General features: G+C 38.4%; 1 protein-coding gene across 4 annotated transcripts in view; it reads right to left on the reverse strand.

Annotated features, from left to right (window-relative positions):
• BRD7 (bromodomain containing 7) overlaps positions 1-25,257 on the reverse strand; it is a 38,313-nt gene extending 13,056 nt beyond the window's left edge. For 2 of the 4 annotated variants that reach the window (XM_060130193.1, XM_060130192.1), the window contains exons 1-6: positions 24,991-25,256; positions 24,335-24,543; positions 11,351-11,480; positions 10,942-10,999; positions 8,124-8,268; positions 4,241-4,351 (exon numbers count right to left, since the gene is read on the reverse strand). In XM_060130193.1, coding sequence (XP_059986176.1) covers positions 4,241-4,351; positions 8,124-8,268; positions 10,942-10,999; positions 11,351-11,480; positions 24,335-24,543; positions 24,991-25,039 — 702 coding nt within the window. In that variant the 5' untranslated portion in view covers positions 25,040-25,256. Of the gene's footprint in view, positions 1-4,240; positions 4,352-8,123; positions 8,269-10,941; positions 11,000-11,350; positions 11,481-24,334; positions 24,544-24,990 lie in introns of all 4 variants that reach the window. The other 2 variants (XM_060130194.1, XM_060130195.1) reach the window with 2 other exon arrangements.
• Between the last annotated feature and the right edge of the window lie 296 nt (positions 25,258-25,553).

The raw sequence follows: 25,553 nt of genomic DNA on the forward strand, positions 1-25,553 counted from the left end.
ACTTTGCTGCATTATCAAAAAGTTCACGGAAGAGAAAGTGTGAATAAATACTAAGTATTCTTTGCAGTACTAAATTTAAAAAGTAAAATTTAGTTTAATAGGATGTTAAAGTTTTATATTTAACAGAATGGTTTTATCTTCTGAAATTTAAGAATTATCAGGTATTTAAAACCTAGAGCATGTGAACATGTGAAGATCCCTTACATTCTGGTATCCTGGGATAATCAATGATGATTCTGGCATTTTTCTCTGTGTGAAAACATGCCTCAAGGAGAATAAAAAGGCTGCTAGCATAGTTTCTTTTTCAGAGTGCATAATGTTCTAACCAAAGAAGTAGTTTCTGTTTTGTGAAACATGCTGAATTTTCCACTGCATTGATACGCTGTGAAATTTTCATGGTGGTTAAGGACTTGAGGTTTCTGGACAAATGTTAAAGAGGCAGATTTGTTCCCAGTGACTATTCTGTGTTTTATTTCTGAGTGTTGTCACTGGATAAAATATGGACTGCAGTCTCCTCAGGGCTGCACAGCAACAGCAGGGAAGACTTCTGTGGAATAATAGAAACTAGAACTGGAAGGGACCAGAGGTCATTCAAATAAGAACAGTGTAACCCAGAAATGCTAAATGACTCACCTAAAGTCACAGAACCAGTGACCAAGACCAGGCCTCTTGCCTCTCACGATGGGGACTTTCCTCATCATACTCTGCTGTATTAGCAGTACAGACTGAGAGCCTCAAGAAATGAACCCTGCTATTTTTACTGGACTATAATTTTAAAATAATCTTAAAACTATTTAAGCAATATATTTTATGGGAGACAAAGACATGGGTAGAGGAGAAAATAAATACCTTGTTAATTTATTATTCAGAGAGGAAAAGTGTTAACAGGTTTAACATTCTAGTATTTTTCTAAGCATTACACATATTAGCAAATTGGAATTATAATGAACATTTTGTAACAAGCAAAGTTTTTTTTTTTCAGTTAATAAACTGCAAGTATCTCCCTTCTGTATCATAAAATATTCTTAACAACTGTATAGTATTTCATCCCAGTGCGTCTCATGGTTTAATTAACGACCCTTACTGGACATTTAGCTTATTTCCAAGTTTCTCCTATTATAAATAAAAGTCTCCAGGAATCTCTATCTCTTTAGAATAAATCCTAGGAGCAAAAATACTAGGTCAAAGGGAATGAGTATTTTTAAGGCTTCTGATGTGTACTACCAAACTGCTTTCTAGAAAAACTGTAACAATTAATAGTATTTGAAAGTTTCACCAGTGTTTGAAATTTTCTCTGAATCCCTGGCAAACTGATTAGTACCATTAAACAAAAATTACTAATTTGATTTTTAAAAACAGGTTTTATTTTAATACGCACTTAAAAAATACTAGTGATTCTTTCTGTGTGCATTTACTGGCCATTTGTGTTTCCCCTTGTGCGTGTCACTTAAGCCATTTCTTAACTCATCTATTTCTAGCACCTGAAACGGAGGTTGGCACATAGTAGGCACTCAATAAATGCTGGTTAAATGAATGGGCTTAGATCACAAAGTTCTCAGTAACCTATTTAATTTCCATTCTAGAGTTTTATAAAGCAGAACCTACATTTAATAATGTTTTCAGATTTTTAGAAAAACATAATATGCATAAAATTAAAATAATTCAATTAGAGAAATTTTCTAAATTTCAACACAAGTCATGGAAAAAAATTGAGTTTAATTAATTTTAATTTGAAAGCAATGTCTTTCTTTTTTGGTAACTAAAATGTCTCCAAATCAGCATACTGTTTATTAATTCTCAATTTTACAAATGTCTAAAGGGTTTGATTCTTTGCCATTAATAACAGCTAACACCTACTGAGTGCTCACTCACATAGCAGGTATAATTTTATAAGGTAAGTACTACTGTTATGCCATTTTACGTGATGGGAAAAAGGCTGAGAAAGGTTACATGGCCTGCGTAAGATCACACACAGTCTCAATAACATAGCCAGGACCTGAACCTTGATTAGTCTGATCCAAAGCCACTATGCTATGAATAGTACTGTTTATACTATAATGCAGCATTTAGTATTTGGGAGATAAAAAGAATTATTCTGCATATGTCCACCTTTTATAAAAATAGCACATCTAATAGTCACCTAATAGTCACTACTTGTGTGTAACTGAAAAAATGATGAATGACTGCTCTACAATCTTTACACTGAATTCAAAAACAGTTATCTTTGAAAAGACACCATTCACGGAAGGGTGTACTGGGCTCTCTTGGGAGATGTGCTATTAAAAGAGTAATTCAGAAGGTCTAAATTTAAACATTTAAAAATCACTACTGTAAGGGTCTCTCCCATCTAGCGTGGAGAGAACAGTCAACAGGAAGCTATAACACAAGATGCGTAGGGCTCCTCAACAGGAAGAGATCTGAAAAAAGGGAAGACAACAGAGAGAGAAAAGGGAAAGTGGAAAAGAAAGATTTTCTTTCCTGTGCTTCCAGCCACCCCATCCCCAATAAAATACAAGAGCTACTGGAGTCGTTTACATGTTATATTAACTACATTATTTAAAGATGAGAAAACAGTGGTAGATCAAAGTTGAAAATTTTACTTGGATATGTTATGTTTGCGAATTAAACTTTATCCTAAAAATTCAATGTACATATTTTGGAGTGACTAAACACTGCATTTGTTGGGTGCACTTTTACTTCAAATACAAAAATAGCAAGTATTTGCAGGTTTTTAAAACTGGAATATGGCTTGGTTCTGGATTCTGAGTTTTTCTGCAAAGAATGGGATAAACATTTTATATTCTCCTTTCCTCTGCATATTTTGCCAAAGATGGGTAACTGGCTTACATTACAGTTTCCCAAGTCTCTAGGAAAGGGTGGGAATTGATGTTGTCTAAATATTAGGAGTGCAAGAATGGAACATCAATCCAAATGTTTTTCTTTCCTCCGTTAAGTGGATACAAGAATCTTTCAGAGCCAAGCACACAGACACTAAGACGTCTGCGCACCAAGGCAATTCTTTAAATGTAAAACTGCGATACAAATGATCACATTTGATATAAAAATTGGAAAACCATGTGCATCTACACATGACTCATTTCTACTATTCTCTAACTCCCTTGAATTTGAACCCGAGCCCTTGATTCTGATTTCTTTCTCCTCATACCCATTCATTTCTCTTTGCAAAATCCCTCTCACATCTTGTTCTTCTTGATCTCCTCCTTACTCTAGCTCTTTCTAAAATCAGCACATTAATGCTAGCAATTATCTTTGAGATCTCAGATTAAACCTTCTTCTCTACAGATAAGAACACTGAGGCCCAGGGTGGTTAATGGGCCCAGGGGGGGCCAAGGTTCAAAAGTTAGTGGAAAAGAGCTAAAACTAGAACTCAGTCTTCTGACTTCCCGCTGTGATAAGGTGCCAGGTTTGTCTCAGTTAATTTTCCATCCTATGCAGAGTTGTGAGTAAAACCTCGAAAGACGTGATTTATCTTGTGAGCTCTCCTCTTCTCCCAGCAGATGCACATGATCACCTCAATTTGCCCTTCAAGGTCATTCATCAGCCATCGCTCTGAGATGAGACTCCCGTCACTTTCTGCCACTATCTACAGTATCTCTGTTTTGAATAAGTTATCAGATTAAGCTCCCTCATGAAGCTTGATGATGATGATGTGTCTGCGTCTCTGCACACGTTTCTCCCATGTCAAATGCGTTACTGTGTGCAACAGTTCTTATCCTTCAAAGGAAAGTCTGCTCCTGTGGGGAGGTGGCTTTGAGACAATTCCAAATTATCGTTCATTTGTGTATTTTGTTTCTTTCTACTCGAAGAAGTTCCTGTGCTTCACCAGAACATTAGATTCCATCCCTACAAAGGGAAATAGAGAGCTTTCCTTCTGAAAGGTCTCATAATTCATGTAATCTATCCTGTCCTGGAATTCATGTTGATGTTTGTTTCACAGCCAATGTAAGTCTATCTGGTGAATACCAACTCAAGAGCCTCTTAAGTAAATAATTACAAGTGACTGCCAATATTTATTTCTATCAATTCCAAATGAGAATCTTCCTGCTTTAATTTTCTTTTCTATGTTAAAATTTTTTTTCATTTAATATTTCCTACTTTTAATATCATCTGCCTGTAAAATAAAACCAGTACTGTATTGGATCTGTATCACTATAACCAAAAAACAAAGGGATATAGATTTTTATAACAATTATTATTTATGACAAAGAATTTCCTTTACCTGGCTAAGAATTTTCATCCCTGAGTGCAATAGCTTCTTTGCAGCTTTATAATAAATGGTCTCTGGTTTGTTGTAAATCATAGCATTAGTACACATTAGTTTGAAGTTATCCTGCAGAGAAAATATTAGGGAGAAATACATTAAAATGAAACAAAGTACCCTCCTGTCCTGTTTGAAATCATGCAGGTCTTCAAGAAATTAAAAACAACCACCACCACCAAAAAAACCCCCCCAAAACAAAAACAAACCAACAAAACCCGCTCCCATCCTTTTACTGTTTACTAAGCAACGTTAACAGCAATTTATTAAGTTTTAAAATTCACTAACAGGGCTTCCCTGGTGGCACAGTGGTTAAGAATCTGCCTGCTAATGCAGGGGACATGGGTTCGAGCCCTGGTACGGGAAGATCCCACATGCCGTGGAGCAACTAAGCCCGTGCGCCACAACTACTGAGCCTGCGAGCCACAACTACTGAAGCCCACACACCTAGAGCCCGTGCTGCTCAACAAGAGAAGCCACCACAATGAGAAGCCCGCACACGGCAACGAAGAGTAGCCCCTGCTCGCCGCAACTAGAGAAAGCCCACACGCAACGAAGACCCAACGCAGCCAAAAAAAAAAAAAAAAAAGAAAGAAAAAACTTTAAAAAAAATTAAAAAAATAAAACGCACTAACAAAACGAATACTGCTAAATTAAATATCCTACTACATTCCTTTCCAAATTCTTAAACATTCTATAGTAACTATATAAATTTTAGATCCCGAGATAAAATTTTAAAATGGGTTTCTTCCGTACAATCTTATTGCACAAAAAAAGAATTAGAAGAAAATACTTCTATCTTATGTTTAATAATTTTAACTGTGTACTTCATTTAATTAAAAAATATTCTTAGTTTTAAAACAAACATCTTAATTCTCCAGTTATGAGTTAAATGTTTTACTTCAGATCCTGACTGAAAACTGGGACAATATTAAATTATCACAATATTTCCTACCAGATTCAAATTAACTGAGCAAAAATGGCAAAACATTTACACTAATTTTCTTTTAAGTGTTTGGATACTGTTATAAGCTAAACATAATTTGCAGAATGTTGCAAAATCATGCCAACCTGAAATAAACCATACAACCTCAAAGAGTTACAACATGTAACTGCAGTAGGCAAATTATCAAAACTGTACTTTTGGTTTAAATTTCAAAGTATGCACATGTGCTGGGGAACTCAATCCCACTGCGTATTTTCATGGTTAAGTAATTTTTACATTGTATAAATGTGAGGGCGATTATGCCAAGGCCTTACTAAGTTAAAATGATAAAAACCCAACAAAAAATAATCTGAGCCCCAAACTCCTCCTCTGAATTTAAAACGAAACATTCAAGCCCCATTATTTAATAACTAGTGATGACAGCTTAGAACACTTAATGTAATGAAGATAGGTAGACTGAATATTATTTAAAAGCATATGAGAAGACTGTTCAAGGGTCACAATAAATTTGATATTAAATTTAAAGGAGATGAAACGAAGTATATGTGGCTCCTCAGTTCTTGGCCAAGTCTCTAATCAGTTAGGATTTTGCTCGGTCCTGGATCCCTAAGAATCTGATGAAAGCTATGGATCCACTCCTCAAGCACATACATGTAATACAAAGGTGAACACAAAATTTTCATGTCATTTTATAAGGTTCCTGGTCCCCCTAAAGGCTCATCCATGGCTACCCAAAGGACCCCAGGTTAAGAACCCTTTTACAGATATTCTGAAAAGCTTCCATTCCATTAAGAATTATTAAACATATATTTGGGGGTAGGAGAAGCAAATGAGGGGAGTCACTAGATGACTATTACACTAAATGACCATTGGTCTCTAACTGGCAAGAGAGTACTGGACCATTCTGATTGCAGGTCTGATCTGTTAAGGCAATTTGTAGATTCCATGAATCTTAACTGCCACATGCTAGGCTTTACTGGACTTTTGTGTAATGGCACTTCATCATTCTTAAAGCTGAATGACCTTTCTGCATACTTTTCATGTAATAATAAAAAAAAAACCTTGAACAGCCTAATGAGCTGGATAAGCTAATAAATACTACATTGGGCTATTGAATTTTCCTGAGAAAAAAGTGTAGTAATGTAGAAAATTCCAAAAAGTTAAAAATACTTGTTCACTTCAATTATGATAAATCTTGACCATAGCTCAAAAACACTTAGGGGGCATACTTCTAGTCCCTCATGTCATCATAAGGAAAAGATCCAAGGAAAACTATTCACTAAAAGGAAAAAAACTGTGAAAAATTTTCCATTAAGCAATATATAAGGTCCGAAATATGCTGAAATAAACAGTTCTAGCCTAATTTTCACCAGATGAAAAGTTGAGAAAAGTTTCCATTTCTTTGAATACAAGAGAATACAATTCAGGTTTTTCAGAGTGAAATATTATCTATACATTCAAGTTGATAGTAAAGACAGAACTAAATGGTAGTGTTATAAATTTCAACCGATCAACGTGGATGAAAAAAAAAAGAGACCAAGTAAACGTTTACTGTCTTATTTTCCTTCTGTAACTGATTAGGGTCTAGCCCTTAGGTCAGGTGAACGCTACAATGTTCAACCAGAAAAAACAAAGATAGAATAGATATTATCTAAACCAGTTAAGTTTGTAATGGTTTGGTACAGAGCAAATTAAAAAAGAAAACACATGGTTCCTTTTCTTCGGATGACTAAAATGTAAAGTGTAACTCTGAAACCAACATATATACCAAGGCTATTTAAAGATGGAAAAAACTTCAACTATAACATTAGGCATATGTATCATCTTGGTAGCTTGTAGGTTCTTTACTTGTAATTTATAAATTTCTCTCTTCTTAAAGTTGAAGAAAATATGCTAAACAAGTATAGCTGAAGTGAACACAGGGAGCAACTGACTTTCATCAAACTAGAGAATGTAATTAAACTTATTTATTTATTTTTATTTTTGGCTGCGTTGGGTCTTCATTGCTGCACGCAGGCTCCCTCTAGTTGTGGCGAGCAGGTGCTACTCTTCGTTGCGGTGGCTTGTTGCGGAGCACAGGCTCTAGGCGTGTAGGTTTCAGTAGTTGTGGCACGTGGGTTCAGTAGTCGTGGCTCGTGGGGTCTAGAGCACAGGCTCAGTAGTTGTGGCTCACGGGCTTAGCTGCTCTGCGGCACGTGGGATCTTCCCAGACCAGGGCTTGAACCCGTGTCTCCTGAACTGGCAGGCAGATTCTTAACCACTGCGCAACCAGGGAAGCCCCAAGAAAATGTAATTAAACTTCTGTTTAGTATTTCTAGACAAGCCAATTTATTCTGTATTAGGAAGATGTCTAGAAATAGAAAAAGAAACTACTCTAAATCAACTTCCATTAAAATACTGACTATTCAATATCTTGTTAATAACCTATAATGGAAAATAATCTGAAAAAATATATAAGTGAAGCACTTTGCTGTACACTTGAAACTAATACAATATTGTTAATCAACTATACTTTAATTAAAAAAAATCCATTTTACCTGCATTGATCTGAAATTAAAAATCAAACATTTTTTCATTTTAAAGGTTGAGAAAATATTTTATAGAATGCATGAAATTAAAAATTTTACCAAAACCCACAAAATAATAAAAGACAGCAGATGGCTTATTTTGTCTGGTTTTTTAATCACCAAGCTCAAAGTTGTTTTCTAAGACCAAAAAAATACAGATTTTAGGTATTAAAATAAACTTGAGAAAGATTCTGAATACCAGACGTGCAGATTTCTGCCAGGATTTTTCTACATATAGGATCCAAAAGTTTGACTCTCAATTGAATAGATATGTTACTTTGTAGCACAGCTCAGTCTATTTCTCCAACACGAGGTAAGTAGCCAGAGTTACCTTTAGTTCTTCTATGGACTGGTAATCATTGTTCTTGATCTTTTCTTTCATGGTACTAAAATCCATTGGGTGTTTAATGATCATGGAGTAGCCGGGAGCAATAAAATCAGTCACAGGAAATGAAAAGAAAGCACTTGGGTCTTTCCTGTGAAGACAGGAAAAAGGCAATTTTATTTCTACCACAAACAAATCTACTGGTCAAGGAGCATGAGTCAGAGGAAACCCTTCAGATGTAGAATTTGTAGTAGGCTAATGCGTTTTTCACTGAAAACTGAACTAACAATTTTAAAGACTACTAACTATTTAATAAGGTTAAGATGCTTTACATATAAATTGTACCCTTAAGACAGAGAATCTTTTAAAATATGCAGCTTAATTAATTCATAGCATCTCCAACACAGGGAAAGATGAAACAAAATAAGAAATCTAGATTAACTAACCAATATCTTGTACTCTGGAAGATTAGTACTATGTATTTTTATCAATCATAGAGGAAAAAGCAGAAATAATAACAATGAATGCACACCTGCAATCTTCCATATTGGTTTCTAATTAGGCTTGGACCCTTGGGCCACAGAGCTGTTGCCTCCTCACGAGTACAGCTGGCCCTCTGTATCCGTGGGTTTCTCAATGTGGATATGGAGGGCTGACTGTATTCACTGGACTGCTGTCATTTTATATAAGGGACCTGAGCATCCTTGGATTCTGGTATCTACGGGGGCTCCTGGAATCAGTCCCCTGTGGATACCAAGGGATGACTATATATATTTTCTTAATCAATGGATACAACTTCTATTGTGTGTGTAGGTGGGGGGGGGGGTCTCAAAAAACTGACATTAAAAAGGTCCTCATAATACCCCCATACTTGAGACCCAGTGCTTTCCATCATAGGTTCTTAACTCTGGCTGTGCGTGAGAATCATTAGAGGAGCTTTAAAAAAATTCCAGTGGGGTGGGAGGCTTACCCTAGACCCACTATATGAGAATCTCTTATAGGAGGGTGGTCCAGGCAATGGTTTTTCTAGGGTTGAATTTTGATATTTCCAGGACAGACAGGGTTGAGAACCACTGCTCTATAAGATTAGTTCATTAGACTGTTATTTTCCTCTGGAAATCTGGCATATCAAAGCTTTCTTACTCCAAATAATCACATCAATAAAAATGGTTATTATTAAATAAATATATTTATTATTATTTAAAAATAAGAATAGCAACAATTTAAAAGATGTATTTACCACATGCCAGGGCCAGTGGTAGGGAATTGAAGTATTTTATATCTAATCCTCACAAAAGCCATCAAGGAGGTGGTATCCTCACTTAGAGATGAGAATACTGAGGCTCAGAGGTCAAATGATTTGTTCCAGGTCATAAATCTGATAAAATACAGAGATGGAATCTGAATTTAGGTGTGTGTGAATCTGCCTTTGTTCTTCCCAGCAGGATGCCTAAGCAGTGAGATTAAAAAGTACCAAGAATAAGCAAAAAAGTCCAGTCTGGAACTTATACATCCAAATGCATATTATCCACGAAAGCTACTGTGAATAACACCATGAAGCATCTCTGGAGGGCCTCTTCAGAGCAAATTATCTATACCTCCTAAAATCAGTCATTTTAATATAGAGTCCCACTTGGTTTGACCAAAAATGCTATTATTAAACTTGGTCAACTATATTCTTTACCAGCATTTGCGCTGAGCCTCAAGGATGAAGAATCACTGAGGCTATTCCAAAAAAATGTGGCTCTGGATTCTAATTCCCAAAATGTTCTGAGCAATGTGAACATCCTTAGACTAAGAGAGACCCTGATAAGTAGATTTCTTTTAAGGAGACATCATTACCCTACATTCCGGTCTTACGTTGTAAGAAACAAAACTAAAAGGTAGCCAAAATGCTTTATAGTCATACATTCTAATTGAGTTGGAATGCTTAATACTTACCTGTTCACTCCTTTGGGACAAGTAATGAATGATTTACTCAAGTGTAAAGACTTGAGATATAAATCTCTCAATTGTTCTGTAACACCAAAGAGGAAGAGAGGCCACTAATTTCTGATTTTCACTGCAAAGCTGAATTGGTGTTGAATACAGATAGCAGTAGAGGCTTTACCTTAAAAAATGATTTATGATATGTTCTGGGGTTGACATACAAGGCCAACATGGTAAGAAGAAAACTCACTGTGAGAATGCATGCCCTATACCCATGAATCCTCTGCCAATAATGTAAATGTCTTTGAGCTGAGAATTCAAATTCTGAGTAAAGAGAGGTATCAAAACAAATATTTTAATGAAGATCATGTTATTCTTTTCTAAGAACTTATCATTAGTGTTATCAAGATATCGTAATTTTTAGAACAAATTTCTGCATTTAAGAGAGGGTCACAAATCTTATTTATGGCATTTTGTCTCTTCTCCCAGACTTGGTAATTGTTGAACATTGACAGCAGTGATAAGCACTGCACAAACATACAGAAGGTGTGTTTATGTATTAGCAAATGGAAATATCTATATTGTTTAATCCTGGTTTAAAGCTTTAACATCAGAAGTTACTTTAGATTAAGGAGAAATTTTCCATTAAGAGTATTAAGTAACACTCTTCAAGCTGCCATTTAAAACAAACCAAATGAGAACATCTAGAAGTCAGCCTCTTGGAGTACTTCTATTGCCAGGCAAAATATTTATCATCCACTTTAAAATCAAGTACATTTGGATACAGGCCATAAAATACGGCTTTAACAAATAATAATAAAAAAAAGACGTGGTTTGGATCCTGTATTTCCCATTTCAATTTCCATGTTATAAAAATGTTGGAAAAAACATTCACCTCTGCAGTTGTCTCATCAGTTGATTCAAAGCTTCTTGAAGGGGTGTCTGTTCTACTTCTAAAGTAAAGAAGAAAGGAATAGAGTGTTTTAAAAAGGAAGATTCTAGAGAGTATTGTTTAGCTTATTTTCTTTCTATATATGACTTATCTCATACCCATCATTAAACATCTCAGAGAAATTCCATTTATCTTTCAAATATGGTAAAGTATGAGAATATCAAGTTTAAAACTGAAGCTAATTTAAAGCTCTTAAGCAGTGATATAAATAAGAAAACTTAAAAGAAAATTTAATTTAACAGCTTTTAAACTTTAACTTAAAAGCTAAAAACCCAGTCACTTTCCCTGGCTACCATCTTTAAAATAACTTCAGCCTCCTCATTCAGGACAGTTAATTCAGAGTTATTCCAACCTTCTTGTTTGGCTAAAGAGCTTGCAAGAGGCTTCTCAGGAGGCAAGTCTAATCCTACAGGGGCCTGACACTGGAGGTCTTTTTCTGCCTCATTGTCCACGCGGTCCCGATCTCGCTTCTTTTTATCTTCCTAAATGGAACAAAGGGAGATAATTTAGAAATACTCCAGAATCAATACCTCTAAAACAAATCATTTTAATTTCAGTGGAAAAAAAGAAGACACCACTGAAAAGATTATTAATAATGAAATCTTAATGTATTTTACTGCCATCTGCTGGAAAAGGAGAGAATAATATGTTCATAAAGGGGAAAAAAAAAGTGCTTCTATATGGTAGAAACAACCAATTAGAAAAATAACACTATTCACAAAAGCAAGATAATATACCCAGGAGTAAATCTAATAAAAGATGAGCAATACCTTTTAGGAAAAATCATGAAACATTACTGAAAGGCCACTGTGGAAGATCTGAATAAAGGAGATATACCATGTTCATGAACTGAAAGATAGTCAATTTGCTCCAAAGTAATCTATAAATAAAATGTAATGCCTGGGGCTTCCCTGGTGGTGCAGTGGTTGAGAATCTGCCTGCCAATGCAGGGGACACGGGTTCGAGCCCTGGTATGGGAAGATCCCACATGCCGCGGAGCGGCTAGGCCCGTGAGCCACAACTACTGAGTCTGCGCGTCTGGAGCTTGTGCTGCACAACAAGAGATGCCACGACAGTAAGAGGCCTGTGCACCACGATGAAGAGTGACCCCGCTCACCGCAACTAGAGAAAGACCCAACAAATAAATAAATAAAATTTTTAAAAAAATGTAATGCCTATCAAAATTGTAAGACAGGATTTTTCATGAAATTTGATAAGCCAATTGTATAATCTATCTTGAAGAGTGAGTCATCAAGAATAGAACAGTTTTGAAAAAGGTCACAATAAAATGTCTTATCAGATATTAAGTATTTGTATAAAATGATAATTAAGACAACGTGGGTCTGACACAGGGACAAACGGACCTACAGAACGTATCATAGAGCCCAGAAACAGACTCATGCACATAGAAAAGTCTTTGATGTATCACAGATTGGCATTATAAATCAATTACAAAAGGGTAGTGCTGGGACAACTGGTTATCTACATTTAAAAAGAATATGAAATTAGATCTCCACCTCATACCACGTGTAAAAGTAAATTTCAGATAAATTAAAGACTTAATTTTAAAACTTGAGATAAAGTAAAAGAATCTTTATGACTCAAGAGGAGGGATTTTCTTATCTATAAAGCTAAAAGACTAGCCTATTGACTGAGAAACACAAATAACTCAAAGTATTAGCAAAGATTACATAAAGAGCACCTACAGATTCATGTAAAAAGGTAAATAACCCAACAGAAAATGGGTAACGGGTATCGTAAGTAATTCCCAGAAAAAAAACTGGAAATGTTAAGAAACATGAAAACTAGCTTCAGGCTTCCTCGAACTCTGGGAATTATGAATTTAAAAACTGGAAGGCATTTCACATCTCTATGATTGGTAAAAATTAAAATGTCTAAAAATGTCAAGTTTTGATGAAAATGTGGAGAAATGGGGCTCTCATACCTTGCAGATGGGTGAGTAAATAGGTACAACCATTAGGAGAACAATAAACAATATCTAATGAAGCTGAAGCCTACCTTTATCCTACTTCTCAGCTATTCTACTCCTGGGCATATACCCTAGAGAAACTTCCTTTCACAAGTGTACATGTAGACATGTGCAAGTTTATTACAGGACTCTGTGAAATAGTAAAAATTAGGAACAACCTACTAAAAGGAATATGGATTAGTAAATTATGGCATATTTACATAGCAAGTAAAATTAATAGTCTAAAGTTACACTGTATCAGCATGTATTATATTCAGAAACATAATTTCTGGAGGAAAAAGTTGAGAATTATTACAAGATTAGTTATGCAAGTTTTGAAAATATATTAGTGTATTTTACAAACGTATGCAGAAGGAGTAAAATTATAAGAACAAGTTTTCATGTGATGCACACCAAATTCACGGTCCTCTGTAGGGAATGAGGAAGAGGAATGGATTCTGGCAGGGGACACAGAAAGCTTCATCTGTGTCTGTACTCTAATTTCTTAAAAAAAAACAAAACCCAAAAATACGAGCAAAAGGCAAAATGTTACGATTTGTTAAAGCTGAATGGTTGGTATCCAGGTGGTAGTTTTTGTTTTTTTAATTCTGTTCTTTGAATTTTAAAAATTAAATTTTATAGTAAAATTGTCCCAAAATGTCTATTTTATGCTCAAGATTCTCAATAGGATCTTAATTTTCTTGGCCCATGTCCAAATTTCTTGTTCTAGTATCGAGAGCAGTGGTTCTCAAAGTGTGGTTCCCAGACCAGCAACATCAGCATCATCTGGGAAATTGCTAGAAATGCAAACTCTGAGGTCTCATTATGGTTCTCAAGCTTCAGTGTGCATCAGAATCACCTGAAGGTCTTGTTAAAACACCAATGACGGGCATCCCTGGTGGCGCAGTGGTTGAGAGCCCACCTGCCGATGCAGGGGACATGGGTTCATGCCCGGGTCCGGGAAGATCCCACATGCCGCGGAGCGGCTGGGCCCGTGAGCCATGGCCACTGAGCCTGCGCGTCCGGAGCCTGTGCTCCGCAACGGGAGAGGCCACAACAGTGAGAGGTCCTTGTACCACCAAAAAACAAACAAACAAACAAAGAAAACACCAATGACTAGGCCCTGTCCCCAGAATTACCGATCCAGTAGGTCTAGAGTAGAGCCTCCGAATCTGCATTACTAACAAGTTTCTAGGCTATGTGGGTGTTGCCGGTGCAGTGATCACACTTTGAGTATCACTGATACAGAACCTCACATTCAATTCTCAGAGCCCAAAGCATCTAATACAGAATACATGACTGACTGAAGCTCCAGAGAACAATGTTATAAACTGTACTCATTGTGCACTTGATGTCAGTTTCCATTAAGTTGACTGCTATCTTTTTTATGGCCTCATATTTTGGAGCAGCAATTTTTTTTTTTTTTTTTTTTTTTTTTTGCAGTACGCAGGCCTCTCACTGTTGTGGCCTCTCCCATTGTGGAGCACAGGCTCCGGACGCGCAGGCTCAGCGGCCATGGCTCACGGGCCCAGCCGCTCCGCGGCATGTGGGGTCTTCCCGGACCGGGGCACAAACCCACGTCCCCTGCATCGGCAGGCAGACTCTCAACCACTGCGCCACCAGGGAAGCCCTGAGCAGCAGTTTTTGACTCAGGAAAGTTTTGTATCTTTTCCCCAGAAAAACTAGTATGAATCTTTTATAGGTTGGCAGGTTTAGAACAACTGTTCAATGGAAAAAAGACCCTCAGAGACAAGATCTCTTCCTATTAAACATAAATTGTGGATAGAGGACAGCCTGAAAAGGCAGTAAGCACTCTCCTAGGTGGAAAGAACTAAGGCCATAGTACAAGAAGTCTGGAGTAGGGGCTGGCAAACTTTTTTTTTTTGGTGAACAGCCAGGTAGCATAATTTATGCTTTGTGGTCCATAATGTCTATCGCAACTACTAACCTTTGCTGGTATAGCAAGAAAGCAGCCACAGACAATATGTAAATGAATGGGTGTGGCTATGTTCTAATAAAACTTTATTTACAGAATCAGGTGGTGCTTGCTCTAGTTTGCTGACACATGGTCTAGAGGCTCAAGTTCTTGCTCTAGCTTCATCCTTAACACACTCTGACCTTCTCAGGCACTCATTTACTCTCACTAGGCCTCTTTATCACCTGCAAGATAGAGATGCAACTGTTGATTCTTATTTTAGAGTTTATGAGATGGTGAAATGACCATGAAACAGAAAAGCTGAAAAAGTACCAAGGGAAGGTATAATGTGTCTCTGTACTACCCCTATCTGGTAACTTTATCTAGTTAGACTGGTCTACAGTGACCACTTTACTATTTGGTATGGCAAGAGAATACTGCCTTCCGGGCCAGAGTCCAAAAGAAAAAAAGAATATAAAAAACATATACTTGGAAACTACCCTAAAGTGAAAGGAGATATTGTAACATGTTATTGCCAGACCAGATATTAGGAGATCTAGCTTCTAATTTACCAGAATGTAAACCTGAACAAGTTATTCCACTGTTTTAGTCTGTTTCACCTGTAAAACAAGAGGCTCTGATCTCTATAGTTCTCTCTCCACCTAACATTCTGATTCCTACCTTCCAATTTTTTTTTATGATTTCAAAATACTATAGAACCCTACTGTTAACGCCACTTGTAACAGATACGTAAAACCGGAAGTTAACACAGTTCTGGTTAAGAGCGGTTTATTTTTCTAATTACATAGAGAAAACTGAACAAAAATACTAAAGCCATTTAACTTCAGGTAGGAGGGTTTATAATTTCAGTTTATAAAATGGGTTCAAATTCTGGCTTTGCCACTTATTAGCTATGAGATCATGGATCAAGTACATAATTTTTGTGGGGGGACTAATTTCCTCATCCCTAAAATAGACACAACAATACCTACCTCAGAAGAGTGTTTTGAGGATTAAATAAGATAGTGTATGTGAATGTTTAGCACAGTGCCTACCTAGCACATGGTGAATATGCATTCATTCATGCATTCAATAAATAAATGAGGTTCTACTGTGTGGATATTTACTGGTGGATAAACAAACACAGCCCTGCCCTTAGGAAGCCAACAGTGTAAAAAGCCACAGACATCAAACAACTTAGTAAAAGAAACCCAAACAGATTTCAAGGAGAGGATAACTGTTGGGTGAATCTAATTTAGACTAGAGAAGTAAGGGAAGGCTTCTATGAAGAAGTAACATCTGAGTTGAGATCTGAAGGAGAGAAAATTTAGCCAGGTTGAGGGTGGGAACAGAATTCTAGGGAGAGTAAATATCCTGTGTGTATGAAGGTTTGAGGCAGGAGAGAAAAACAGTGGCTATTTCCATAACTACAAACACATTGCATTTATGTCAGACTAGATTCTAATTTATCCATGACTCAACGGCAAGTTATTTTATTAATTCATAAAACCTCTGAAGTAAATCTTTGCTCATATTATTAATATTATAACACTCATTGCATGTCATAGACACATTTGCCTCTTTCTGGAGTTCCTGGTGGGCAGAGGCCCAAGTCTTATTCAGCTCTGTACCCCCAAGCTCAATAATGCCTAATACATAATATTTGTAGAATTAATTAATCACAAAAGACAGCGTGAAACGGTAACGTGAAAGCATGAAAAGTAACAGCTGAAGTTCTAGGTACTATCCTTCACATTGGTCACTTTTGTAGGAGAGATATATATACATAGATATCTATGTCTATATTCAAATAATGCTTCCAGTGTACAAAACAATTTCAGAACTTTAACAGCTGATTTTAGAATTCAAATGAAAATATCAGTTTTATTACTTTGAAGCTACACCTCATCTTTGGCCCTCCGTTGCATCTGCCACATAATTTAGCTCTTACCTCTATGATGCTTTCCCCTACTTCCCCAAGGCATAATGAGAAACGCTTTCCTCTGGACTCCCAGAACACTTTATTCATACCTCTATTAGAACTTGCCAGGCCATGAAGTTTATTTATCCTTTTGTGTCTGATTTCCCAGCCCAACTTTGAGCTCCTGCAGAGTAGGAACTATATTTTATTTATCATTTGAGTCCAGTGCATCATAGGTTTCTGGTAGATATTTGCTGAATAAACAAACAAATAAATAATCCTTCTATCAGAGGACCAACACTACTCTTATGCCCTTAGTCAGAGTCCTTTCTTCTCTGGGAAGATCTTCTGTGATTAAGAGGACCACCTCAGAGGGCTTCCCTGGTGGCACAGTGGTTGAGAATCCGCCTGTCAAAGCAGAGGACACGGGTTCGAGCCCTGGTCCGGGAAGATCCCACATGCCGTGGAGCAACTAAGCCTGTGCGCCACAGCTACTGAGCCTGCGCTCTAGAGCCCGCAAGCCACAACTACTGAAGCCCGTGAGCCTAGAGCTGTGCCAGCAACAAGAGAAGCCACCGCAGTGAGAAGCCTGCGCACCACAACGAAGAGTAGCCCCTGCTTGCCGCAACTAGAGAAAGTCCGCGCGCAGCAATGAAGACGCAATGCAGCCAAATAAATAAATAAATAAATTTATTAAAAAAAAAAAAGAAAGAGGACCACCTCAGGAGGGAACAGCAAAATGGGAAAAAGCGGAGAGGATTTTCTGCCAGCCCAAATAAGCCATAGCAGCCCTGAGACCTTGGGTATGGCAGATTCATACAAAAGAAGTCAATGAATTGTGTTTTGAGAGAATTCCCACTTTGCTCAACAATTACAGTCATTCATTTCTCCTCTCTAGTTGTAAGCTACTTTACAGTTAACTCAGCAACAAAATGAGATACTAATAGTACCTACCCCATAAAGCTATTAAGTATTAAAATAGTAAATATAAAGAAGTCAGAACAATGCCTAGCATATAGTAAACACTCAAATGTTAGTTTTTATGAGTATGTATGCCCCTTGGGACCTAGTATAGTGTTTAATAAAAACGGGAATTTATTGTATATGAATAAGTTTTAAATTTTCATTAGAAGTCTTACTTACATTGGGACTTCCCTGGTGTCCAGTGGTTAAGACACCACGCTTCTACTGTAGGGGACGTGGGTTCGATCCCTGGTCGGGGAACTAAGATCCCACATTCCACATGCCGCCTGGCGTGGCCGAAAAAAGTAAATAAATAAAAAATTTTAAAGTTTTACTTAATTTGAAAAGATATATGCACTCCTATGTTCAGTGCAGCATTATTTATAATAGCCAAGATATGGAAACAATCTGAGTGCCTATCAATGGACGAATGGAAAAAAGGATGCATATATACACACACACGTGTGTGTATATATACATATGTATACATACATGATGAAATATTACCCAGCCATAAAAAAAGACAAAATCTTGCCATTTGCAACAACATGGACGGACCTTGAGGATATTATGCTAAGTGAACAAGTCAGACGGAGAAAGACAAATATTGTTATGATTCCACCCATATGTGGAATATAAAAAACAAACAAGAAAACAAAATAAATGAACAAATCAGACAAAAAAACCCTGAACACATAGATACAAAGCACAGAGTAGTGGTTACCAGAGGGTAACGGGAGGAGGGTGAAATGGGTAAAAAGAATCAACTGTATGGTGATGGATGGAAACTAAATTTTTGGTGGTGGGCATGCTGTACTGTATACAAAAGTAGAAATATAATGCTGTACACATGAAACTGATATAATGTTATAAACTAATGTTACATCAATAAAAAATAAATTAAAACAAAATTTTACTTAACTCTAGCATTGTGAATAATATCCTATATATTTAATGTTCATGATTTTAAAAAATTTAAAGAAAAACACCTGTCATTTTATTCTGATAACATCCCTAGCAACGGGACTAGCCTAACTTCTTTGAGCATCTAAACCTGCAGCTGACTCGCAAAGTTGTTAAGACAGAATTCGGGTTAGGATTATGCTTTTCTGAAGAACAGGTCTGAGTTTTAATGAAAGAATTTAGACCTCTCATCTGAACTACTTCAATAAAAAGCCTTCTAAGTAGGTCTCCTTACACCCAGTCTCTACTCTCTTCAATATCTGCTAGACACTGTTAACAGATTACCGTTACTAAGGCTCAACATTTTATCATTCTTCCACTCACAAAGTTTTTGACTCTCTACTGCTTACACATTCAAGTTCAAACTCCCTACTCTGCCATCTCAACTGCCTCTCAGATCTTATCCCATACTCCTCTTCTCGTATTCTGTGCTTCAAAAACAGAACTACTTTATGTCCCTTGTACACACCCTCACATCTGCCCACTTTCATGCTATTGTTCTTAGTTCTCCACATGGTGTGCAAGCTTCCTTACTTCTGCAGTAATGTACCATTCTGTTCAGGTATCAGCTTCTCAAGTCAGCATATAAATGAAAAGTGGGTTGTCAGGTTACCTCTGAAAATATCTGAAGTAGCCCATAAAGTATAATACTCATGGCTTTATACATATGATCCTTTATGTTTAATAGTATGATATGAAAAGAATATTTCTACTATACTACAGTAATAGCTCAGAATACATAGTTGACTGTAGTGTTAACATGTTGACTGTATACCATGTTGACTGTAGTGTTAACATCACTGTACCCTGATTTCTAAAGACTAGAGTTATGCCAGCAGGCAAATTCTTTGCCAACTGCTTGGCATTCAAATGTTTAAGAGAAAAAAAAGCCAACACACTTCGGTGTTGTGCAGATTATGGTCTGATTAAAACTAAAGCATGGGGACTTCCCTGGCAGTCCAGTGGTTAAGACATCACCTTCCAATGCAGGGCGTACAGGTTCGATCCCTGGTTAGGGAGCTAAGATCCCACATGCCTCGTGGCCAAAAAAACAAAACTTAAAACAGAAGCAATATTGTAAAAAATTCAATAAAGATGTTAAAAAATGGTCCACATCAAAAAAATCTTAAAAATACAAACCCCCCCCCAAAAAAACCAAAAAACTAAAGCATGGTGTGCTTTTAATGCTATGGTTGGTATTAAATACTACTGCTCTACAGGGAGAAACAATACTGATCCTATCTGTTGGGGCATTTTAAACTAGTATAATCAGAGCCTTCCTACTCAAAAGAATATTACTTAACTTTATATGACATCTTTGAGAAATTACAGGGTTTTGTGTTGTAAACATCTGTGCTTTCCCAAAACTTTATCTTCTCCTTATTTTCCTAAGTAAAAGATTCCTGATTTTTATTAGGATTTAATGCCCCCAACCCTTTCCCTAAACTAAAAGACATTTCCCAGCCTCCCTAGCAGCAAGGGTGGCTAAGTGATTAAATTCTGGCTAATGAAATATAAGCAGAAGTTATGAATGCCTTTTAGAAAAACACTTTAAAAGGGAAAGGGCATGTTTTATCTTTTTCTTGTGCCCTTCCCCCTTCCTGCTACATGAACTAACAGAAGAGTCACCAGTCCCTCAGAACCACACATACTCTAGCCCCTTTCAGGCCCACAGGTGTCACATGGCTGACTTCCCCAAGAAAAGACCAGAAGCAACTGCTGTTCCTAAAACTCTCTGGAGATCCAGAGTACAGCTCAGAGAAAGGTGTCCTTCTGAAGTCTCCCTAGCAAAGGAACCCCTCTTCCCCCTCCCCAGTCCAGCCTGGAGAAAAGGGATAACCCAAACAGGCTCTATAGAACCAGTGACACCCCAGAAGTATCCCACAGTCCCTAGCCCTGAGTCCTGGGGAAGTGGGACTTTGGGCAAATTCACTTCAATTCTGAGTTTCCACTTTACCTTCTGTACAATGGAAATCATCCACCTCCCTGCCCTACTTTGGGTGTTATTTCCAAATGAAACTGTGGATAAGAAAGCATGTTAATTTGCAATGAAATAAAAATATATAGGTGGCTAATGATACTTAGAGCCACCGTCAAGAAAGGGCAGAGGGGGAGACTTCCAGGAACCTATCCTGAAGATATCCTTATAAAAGTATACAAAGCGATGTGAACAATGAGGTTCAATGCAGCATTATTTGTAACATTCAAAAGTTATATAAAATAAAATATGGTACAGTAATATAACCAAATACAATGTAGTTAATAAAAAGATGAGATAATTGATAAAACAAGAAATGAGGAGTATGAGTATATCAGCTGGCATAATGGTAGAAACTGCCAGAACTAAACCCAGAAGTGGTTAAAAGGGGTTCAACTTCCAGTTAAACGAGATGATGGCGGGAAAAAAGAGTACAGAAGAGATGACAGTGGGTGAAAGATATCAACACACTTGGGAGATGAAAGGCAAGTGGAGGAGTCTACAGATCAGAGAAAGCAAGATACCTCCTGCATGCAAGGAGGGAGACACCTCTGAGAAAAGTTCTAACCCCAGAAACCTGGAAAAGCACAAAACTTTGGCGGCTCCCAATCAAAATGATCAGGTCTCTGTTTAGTGATGCCCAGTGAAGTCCATCAGCTGACAAACTTTGTCTAGGCCCAAAGCATATAATCAGCCTTTCTGTGCTTCACATTTAAATACAAATAGATTACAAACACTCAACAGATAACTAAATGATGCTTTTAACACAAAAGGAAGAGACCAAATAAAATGAAGAACTTGAGGGGAAACAGAGACAGTGCAAGGAGCAAAAATACTTAGAAGAAAAATATCAAAAAAACTCATCAATTAATATTTCAGAGAAATAAAAGATCCTGCATGTAAAAACAAGAACAGGATGTTATTAAAACAAGGACAGTTAGAAAACATGAAAAAGTTCTTGGAAATTCAAAATACAAGGTCTGAAATAAAATTCAAGAGCAGAGCCAGAAGACAAAGTTTAGGAACTCTCTTTGAAGGAAGAACACAAAAAACAAAGAGGAAAAAGAGGAGAAAAAAACATAAGAAAATTAGAGAATCAGTCCAGAAGTCCAACATCTAAATGGCAGGGGTTCTAGAAAGAGAGAAGAGAGAGAACAGAGGGAAGGAAGCTATCACAGAAATACTTCAAGCAAACATCTCAGACCTGAAGGCAAGAATATCCATTGTGCAACAGACTACTGAAGATAAAAGGGAAGATTCTAAGCATTTTGAGAGAGCACATACTGGTCATGTACAAAGGACTAAGAATCAGAAGGCAACAGACTTCTCAACAGCAAATCTAGAAGCCAGAAAACAACATGCAATGCTTTCAAAATTCTTGGAGAAAATAATTTCCAATTTGGAGTTCCACGCTGAGTCAAACCATCAATCTACATGAGGAGAGTATATGGGAGTAGAATAAAGATGTTCAAACATGTAAGAACTTACAAAAATCTACCTCCTATGAATGCTTTCTTAGGAAGTTCGTAGAGTTAAGACTCCACCAGAACAAAGGAGTAAATCAAGAAGACATGGGATCCAGAAAGAATGCAAAGGAGGCCTAGAGAACAACTAGTCCAGATTAGAGCAGGAAGGGACAGAGGGCTGCAAGATGGATGTTTCCAAAAAAGGGGAAGTGTCTGACCATGTGAAAAACAGAAATCAGATGGGTTTTACAAATCTGTTAGAAGTTTGGGAAGAATTAGTACATGATAACTAAACAAATGAAAGCAATTAATTAACTGGTCAAGATCAGATCTGTATTTGTATATTCCATTTGTCTCCAGTGAACAATAATTAGAAATAAACACTGAATATTGAGCTGTATCTACACTGGGAGAATGCAGGAAGGGAAATTGGGGGCGTGGAGCAATATAAGGATGCTAATTTAAATTCTCATCTTTTGCAACATGCTGTCAGTAAAAGATGTACACATAAATCAGTAAACGGCAATATAAACCTACATTTAGAAATGGAGATAAACATCCAAAGAAAAAAAAAGTTTGGGAAGTAAAGCTCCAGGATGGAGCAGGACACCGCTTTTATGTTAAAAGCCTTGTAGTACTCTTGACATTTTTTTTAATATAATTTTTTTCAATTGGAGTATAACTGCTTTACAATGCTGTGTTAGTTTCTGCTGTACAACGAAGTGACTCAGCTATATGTATACATATATCCCCTCCCTCCCCCCTCCCCCCCCATCTAGGTCACCACAGAGCAACGAGCTGAGCTCCCTGTACCGCAGGTTCCCACTAGCTATCCATTTCACACATGGTTGTGTATTTATGTCAAACCTACTCATGAATTACCTTACTCCTAACAGTAAATAATTTTAAAAAAACGAAACAAAACTGGTTACCTCTGAAGAGGAAGATTAAATGAGGTACCTGAGTGAGCAAAACTTTTTCCCTTCCATTTTGTTCACTTCTGTATTACTTGAATTTCTTTTAAAAAAAAATCATAGGCATATATGGCTTTTATAGTTTAGGGAAAAAAAAATTAGACAGTTCTATATATTGTCACAATCTAGACAAAAGCAATAAACACTGGGGCAGAAAGGCATATAATTAAGAAATTCCAAAAAGAGAATCTCTAAGATTTAGTGACTTACCCATGTGTTTCATCACACGGACTAGAACATTTCTGTTGTGTATATAAATATTAAAAAATTATAAAACTAAACCTACAGAAATCTAGCTTCAAGATCCAGTAACTGATTCAACAAGTCACTTCGTGACAGGTTAAATTTGGGAAGTGCCGAAGAAGCCTAGGACAATTCCAGGTATGTATGTGATCATCCTTGGAAGGAAAGTTAATTATTATTACTATTTATATAGAGATGGCAGCTACTTTCTTTTTTATGTTCTATTAGCTGCAAATGGTTAAGAAAATGCTTATTTTCATCACTGGTGTCATATCCCTTAAAGGTCTCTGATCAAATTATCTCATCAATAGACTCAAACTTTGTTCTAAAATATGAAAGTTGTTCATTATGTATTTGGAATTATAGTATTTATTTCAGAACAAAACTTGAATCCCAATAGATCCCATTTACTTTTTTTTTTTTTTTTTTTGCGGTACGCGGGCCTCTCACTGTTGTGGCCTCTCCTGTTGCAGAGCACTGGCTCCGGATGCGCAGGCTCCGCGGCCTGTGGGATCTTCCCGGACCGGGGCACGAACCCGTGTCCCCTGCATCAGCAGGTGGACTCCCAACCACTGCGCCACCAGGGAAGCCCCCCATTTACTTTTGAAATGACTATTTTCCACAAACCTCGAACACTGAGGCTTTCTTGAGCATGACTTTTACCTTTCCTAGATGGTAGGAAGCAGCTCCTGAAAATCAGGACTTAGCTGCTCACTCACCTGATGTGTGAGTACAACTAAGAGTATAATTAAAGACAGAGCTGGTGAAACTCAGATGATTCATGTTTCTATTCTGCCCTGCTCCTGCTCAAGACAAGTCCGATTTTACAAGCGTTTCAGCATCTCACTAGACACAAAGAAAATAAAGCAAGGTTGACAGCGGGAGGCGGCAACCCTCAGAAACTGGTACCACCTGCAGAGCTGAAGCAACGCAACGACCTTTACCTTTATTCGTCTCCGTTTTCTCCCCTTTTCCTCCCCTGGAACCTGTTTCTCTCCTTTCTTTCTCTTTTTCCGCTTTCGGTCCTTGTGTTTGTCGTGATCGTTTTTGTCTTCTAAGAGGGTGGAGTCGTGCCCGGAGCTGCCCGTGGAGAGTTCGGTGACTTCGTTCCCTCCCACTTTGAGGACCAGCTTCAAGGGCTTCTCTACATACTCTTAAATGAAAGGAAAGGGCTTCAATTAAAGGAGGCACTCGCGGGGCAGTATCCACAACGAAGAGTGACCGCTGGACGGGAGAGAAGGAGGCGCACAGGCCGAGGCGGCCCGGGGCACGCAGTGGGCGCCCCACGAAGCACCTGTTGAATGACGGGCACTCGCCGAGTGGACGCCCCGAACGTTCAGAACAAAACTTGAATCCCAATAGATCCCATTTACACCCCTCAACAAGAGACCCGCCTGGATCGGGGGTCCCGGGTTCGAATGCCGCCCTAGCCTAGGGTATGCGCGGCTCAGACGGGTCGCGTCCCCTTCGCGGGTCCGGTCCTGCCCGCGGGAGGCGTGGTCCCCGGCCCGCCTCGGACGCTCGAGGGTAGTCTCGAAGGCACGAAAACCCCACCGAGACGCCGCGGGCTCGCCACCCTCCACCGCGGCCCACTCCTTACCCTCGTAGAGGTGTTTCTCCGACTTGTGCTTCTTGTGCTTCTTGCCCATGTCCGACTGGGCCCCGGTGCCCGCCCCCCGCGCCAGGCCCAGGCCGTGCGGCGCCGCTTCCGGTCCGGGCCAGGCGAGCGGAGGGCGGGAGCGGGGCCCACGAGACCCCGCGCCTCGAGGCAGGGGTACGGCGTGCGCCGAACGGCGCGAGGCCTCTCACGAAGAGACCTAGCAGCGGCCGAGCGCGCGAGACCCAGCCGGAGCCCGAGAGCGGCTGCGGGTGGGCGAGCGGCCGGCGGAGGCGGGAGAGAGGGCTTGCCGCGCGCGCAGAGAGCGGCCGGCTGCGCGTGGCGGCCCCTGGCGGCTGGAGGTAACGCTGCAGTCTGCGGCCCGGGGGCGGAGTCCGGCCCGGGGGCGGGGCCAGGGTGGGATCCACCACTCTGAAACTCTTTTTTCTCCGTCACTCTCCCTGCATCTTCATCTCTCTCTCTTCCTTGCCTCCTTTGATGCCTTCCCTCCCTCCCTCCCTCCTCCTCGCCCCCTCCTTCCTTTCTTCCTTTTTCTTTTCATCACC

The sequence above is a fragment of the Lagenorhynchus albirostris genome, chromosome 19 (genome assembly GCF_949774975.1).
Source record: "Lagenorhynchus albirostris chromosome 19, mLagAlb1.1, whole genome shotgun sequence".
Lineage (NCBI taxonomy): Eukaryota > Metazoa > Chordata > Mammalia > Artiodactyla > Delphinidae > Lagenorhynchus > Lagenorhynchus albirostris.